This window comes from Eucyclogobius newberryi, unplaced genomic scaffold, assembly GCF_026437365.1.
Source record: "Eucyclogobius newberryi isolate DKJ021-1_F unplaced genomic scaffold, fEucNew1.0.hap1 SCAF_3, whole genome shotgun sequence".
NCBI classification, from domain to species: domain Eukaryota; kingdom Metazoa; phylum Chordata; class Actinopteri; order Gobiiformes; family Gobiidae; genus Eucyclogobius; species Eucyclogobius newberryi.
This window is the reverse complement of record NW_027315945.1, coordinates 25621303-25626498: the sequence shown is the minus strand read 5'-3', so window position 1 is coordinate 25626498 and position 5196 is coordinate 25621303. Positions and strand designations below refer to the sequence as shown.

The following is a 5196-nucleotide window of genomic DNA, read 5'->3' as shown; positions in this document are numbered from 1 at the left end:
CACAGCCCTTTTCTCACAGATGTTCTGGTGGAGGATCTGATTCTGCAGCGTCCTTGACTCTTATGGAGATACTTTTGTTTTGCCCAGACATAAAAGCTTCAAACTTAATTTACAGGTGTTATATTGCTAAAAAAGAACCTTTCAAAAATGCTTTCTTACTGTGAGTGGGGTCACTTCTACACAGATCTGACCAGTAACATTACCTCCTTGTCTCCATGGATACAAATGGCAGACAAATCCACCAGAAAGGTTACATACTGCACCTTTAAGCAGTTACATTTACAGCGACAAAACAAATGAACCCTGGAATATTAATAATGGCACACATTTGGTGAGATCATTCATTAAAATGTCTTACAGCTTCTTTTATCACATTTCCTATCAACATTAAGACTACGATCATGAGCTCACGGCAGCAACAAACGAATTAAGAGGAAAGAGAAGTATGCCGTGCAAATGAAATCCAAAATGCATTCTGAAAGGAAGATCCCAGTTACCGTCAAGAAGTTACATTTATGTCGTCACATCATGGATTAGGAGGGTAAACTGCAGAACATGTGAATACTTCAAGCACACTTTTGCGATCAGTCCTCGTTCCTAAAAAGGCAGTTATCACATAGACGTGTGCCTTTGCCCATATTAGTGTTTGTAGTGCCTCGTGACGACGCCTTTGAGTCATAAGAGGGGGGGAAATATTCTCTGTGATCAACCAACTGATCGAGAGATTCTTTAGCATTTCAAAGCGTAATGAGAACCCTTTGCCACAAAGACCAGGCCACTCGCTCAGACAGATGAATGAAAGTGGAGATGAGCAAGGCCACTTTCAACATAAGTGTTTCTAATCAATGTTTCTGGATCATGTTGTTTGCTTCAGTGACGGGCTGAAGCACTAACAGTAATAATAACTACACTTTACAATTCGGTCGGTCCATGAAAAAATATATTTTAAACTTAAACGCTTATTCATTTAAAGACATTTTTATTCGTCCTGTGCTTCAAAGTAAAAAAAAAGAAAAGAGAAGACAGTAAAAATGATCCTGTGTTGCCAAAAAACTAAACGAAAAAGGTTAAAGACTTAAAACTTTATTTTCAGACAGGATAATTGATACTACTCCAGATAGATTTTCATGTTACAAAACGCTCTTCAAAATACAGTTTCTCGTAGTACAGCTCCTGTCTAAACCAAGGCCAACTGGAATTATTGCTTTAAATATCTAAAAGGTTGCAATGAGTTATGATTAAAAGGGCGGCAATAACATCTTCCTGTGCAAGCTCAAGACACAGTCAAACATCTCATTCCATGTCATTTACCAGTTTCCAAAAGGCGCCAGATCTCAAAAAACAGAATTTTTAAAAATAGTCTCTCGTTTGTCATGATCTACAGCCATTTGCCTCAAACAAAGAACCATTTTCATCGGGGTCGAACCAAAATCCCACTGGCTCAACACAAGTAGTCACATTTTATACAAGATTTAAGCAACCTGAACACGGCTACACCCCGTTTCAAAACAAAAGACACCCCCATCACCGAGGAGGGACATCAGCTTTCTTGTTTGTCTCTGACCAATAGCGCTGTATGCTGCCCCCCGCTGGACACCATCAATACTGCACGGTTTTCCAACTGCTTGCCCGTCATCTTCACCGGACTCCACGCGTCGTCTTCCTCCCCTGTGCCAAGTTGCATGTTTGTCCCCATGCCCCACGAATATACGCCGCCTAGAGGAGGAAGAGCCAGGTTTAAAAACGATCACAGCAGCTGAACCACGAATAAAAAGGACAGCGTCTTTACTGTTTGAGTTGTGATTGTGCGACTGGACAAGCTTTGTGTTCATGAAATGTAATAAATACATTTGTTCAAGTCATTTTTAAACAAAAGCAGTGTTGTTTCCTCATTCCTCCTTTCCATCTTAATATTTGTAGGGAAAAATAAGGCCTTGCAACAGAATGATGCAACAGGGTCTGTTTGCTACATCTCATTGTTATACTTGTACTGCATCCTAATCTCAATGGAATCCTTCATTCATTGGATGTAAACGCAACGCAATCGCTATGACATTCACTACGTTTAGGTGCACGCCAGGAAAACTGAATAACTGGCCTAGTCCAATTCAAACAGATTTGTTAAAAATGCAAGTAAACCAGAGAACTCGGACTGAAGTGTCGTGGTTTGAATCTCCAAAGATCCCAAGAACACACCTGAAAACTCTGTGTACCGGTACACCACAGTCTGAGATCTAGTGCCAAAAGTGTGCTTATGATAACAGTTTTTATTACCAATTATATCTACAACGTTTTGATGCTACTGCTAAATTACTAGACATCCCAGAACGTCTCTGACAAGTTTTTGGGGCAAAGATTAAATGAGTTTGGTTGTAAATGCAGTGATTAGCTAAAACAGGCTCTGAAAAGTGATGGAATCACATACTACTATAATGAATTGATAAGCTTGTACTTAAGATCTAAATTTGAGGCATTATTCACTAGTTGTGTCCAACCTTCTTTGGTGACGGCATAGCTGACAGAAGCCCCACATGCCACGCTACACACTGGCTCCATTCCTCTGACCGGTGTGGGCTCACTCTTCTCCTCAGCCCCTTCTCCTAATCCAAGCCGGCCATACTCCGTCCTCCCCAGACTGTATACCTGTCCTGAACAAGCACATCAAGTACATGATAGTTTGTGGGAGGAAGAACGACAGTACGGTTATGTTTCCGCTTACCTTCAGCGTCAAGACAAACGGTGTGATGCTGTCCACCGGCAAATCCAACCCAGGAAGTGGTCGAGTTTTTAAAGCATGTCAGTTTCACCGGAACATAACACATTTTTGTGTTTTTTGTGCCTGAAAATGTAATAAGCGAGTGTTCAAATATCAGCATGTGAAAGTTCTTGTATATTTCAACACTTGGGGCTTACTGACCAAGCTGGTGATAGTTTGAGAGACCAAAACCATACACGTAGCCCTCATTTGAAACGGCAAATGTGAGATAGGCACCGCAGAATACATCAGTGAAGTGAATTTTCTTTTCTTTGAGTTTGACCATCTGGGGCTCCAGCAAACGACCTGGAATGGAAATGATTTCAATAGAAACATTCAAAAACAGAAAGGCTCAAGAACATCCACTTACTCAGGCCTTTCCTGCCTCCTCTGTTTGAAAAGTGCTCAGGTACTCGGCCCAGCTGACCTTGCTCCGCACAGCCTGAGGTGTACAGATTTCCATCCAGTGTCAACATCACAAGGTGGTCATTACCTAAAAGAAGAACATCGTGACATCCAAAAGTATAAATGTAACACACGTGCGCTTCATTTCAAACATGCATCGGCTTTACCAGAAGCTATTTTTATGACCGGTTCCGTCATGAGCAGTTTGGATGGATGTGTGCACGTTTTGAACGGCTCCAGAAGACCAATGACGCCATTGTTGTCCTGCCCAACAAACAGAACATACATCACGTTTCACACCAAATCATTCTTATTGGTTCAAAGAATAAAACAAAACAACTCACTCTGAAAGCGCCCCAAACATAAACGACCCCTTCCTCAGTGAGCGCGGCAGAGTGGCTGTCTCCTGCAGACACCTGGACCACCCTATGCTCCAGCTCCACTTTCCCTGGAACACTTTCAGATCCCTCTTCTGACGAATCTCGACCGAGCGCCCCCTCGTCATTACAGCCGAACGTGTAAACCTTAGTATAAGATTACAAAAAAAATTACATTTGAAATTGAGACCTTGTTGTGTGTCTGTTGTGCGTTTTCACAGGACGTACATGGCCAGAGCGGCTTAGACACACGCTGTGCATTCCACCAGCGACCACTTGCACCATTTGCTCTGGCAGCGTGACCAAGGCCGGTTTCTTCCGCTCCATGATGCCTTCACCCATCCCCAACTGCCCGACATCGCCTTGGCCCAGAACAAGAACTAGACCTGTTACTTTGGCATGGCTCCTGTGAGAAACTGGAAAACAGAAAAACAAAAAAAAACAATATTAGACTATAACAATAAGCACACAATTTGACAAGTGCCCTTCACTTACCTTTGACTTTCTTGGCATCCTGTTCTTCGACGATGGCCTCAGATTTTCTCTTTGAGGCACTCTTTTTGGCAGGCATGACAGCAACACTCTAGGTCTACACACACAAATAAAGCTGATGAAATAAACACATTGGTGCACACTGCAACACAACAGCTGCAGGAGAGTTCAAAACAAACGCAGGCAGCCAACAGTCCAGCCTTGTCCTCCTTCCCTCCACAGCAGATGGTGCAGTGCAGCTGTCACACACATCATCACTGCACTCTCACTTCAGTGGGACCAGAGCACGTCCCGTTCCACGCGTTTCATTCATTTTAACCCAACAACCATTGACTCATTTGTGGCACACGGGACGTTAAACCAACACGACCTGTGACATGGCATGTTAAAAGGACACGAGGTGTAAGTGACTAAAATAACAGGTGAATCAATGCAATATTTTAAGCTACAGCTAAATGTAAATGGATATCTCAGTACGCACCTTTTAAACAATGGATTAACACTCATTGAACGTGACCAACACTCATGCTCTTGATCAACCGTTGCTAAAATGCTAACACTTAGCTTATTTACAATCGAATGGACACGTTTGGATAAAATAAAGACACGTAAAAAATCAAGTATGCTTTTAGCTACAGGCTTTGTTTTACACAGCCCAATAATGCCATTTAAGAGTTCACTAACCTTGAATAAGCGGAAGTTTTAAGTTTGTCAGGAGAGGAACGTGTAAGATCTGTTCCCGGTCTGAAGCACGCACACAACGCCTGACGTCACGGTGACGTCGCACTTAAAGATACAGGAGCCGGAAAATAACAACCCACTATGAAGAGTTTAGTACGGAGCCCCGCAGGTGACAGTAGCAAAATAATTATCACGTGGCCACGTGATAATTATCACGATCCCACGTAAAAAAATCAACAAAAAATCTGTTTTTGTTTAAATATCAGGTCTTTAAAAAAAAAATAAAGGTCAGATATTCGACTTTATTCTTCTTTATTCACTAGATACCTTTAAACCTCGAGATCAAAGATCTGTGTCCCTAATTAAATCAAGGTAAAACAAACTCTGTATCACGTGAACAATGCCATCTCCATCCACCAGAGAGCGCAGTGGAGCATTACTGATTTATCAATATGATTTACAAGCCCAATACAATATACAAAGGAA

General features: G+C 42.0%; 1 protein-coding gene across 1 annotated transcript; it reads right to left on the bottom strand.

Annotated features, from left to right (window-relative positions):
• Positions 1-1066: 1066 nt before the first annotated feature.
• Positions 1067-4788, bottom strand: rcc1 (regulator of chromosome condensation 1). The gene is made up of 10 exons (XM_072460781.1): positions 4714-4788; positions 4033-4126; positions 3766-3953; positions 3505-3684; positions 3328-3424; positions 3126-3248; positions 2918-3061; positions 2720-2839; positions 2496-2648; positions 1067-1716 (listed from the first exon to the last, which is right to left on the bottom strand). The coding sequence occupies exons 2-10, from the start codon at positions 4106-4108 to the stop codon at positions 1541-1543; spliced, it is 1257 nt and encodes a 418-aa protein (XP_072316882.1). The 5' UTR covers positions 4109-4126; positions 4714-4788; the 3' UTR covers positions 1067-1540.
• Between the last annotated feature and the right edge of the window lie 408 nt (positions 4789-5196).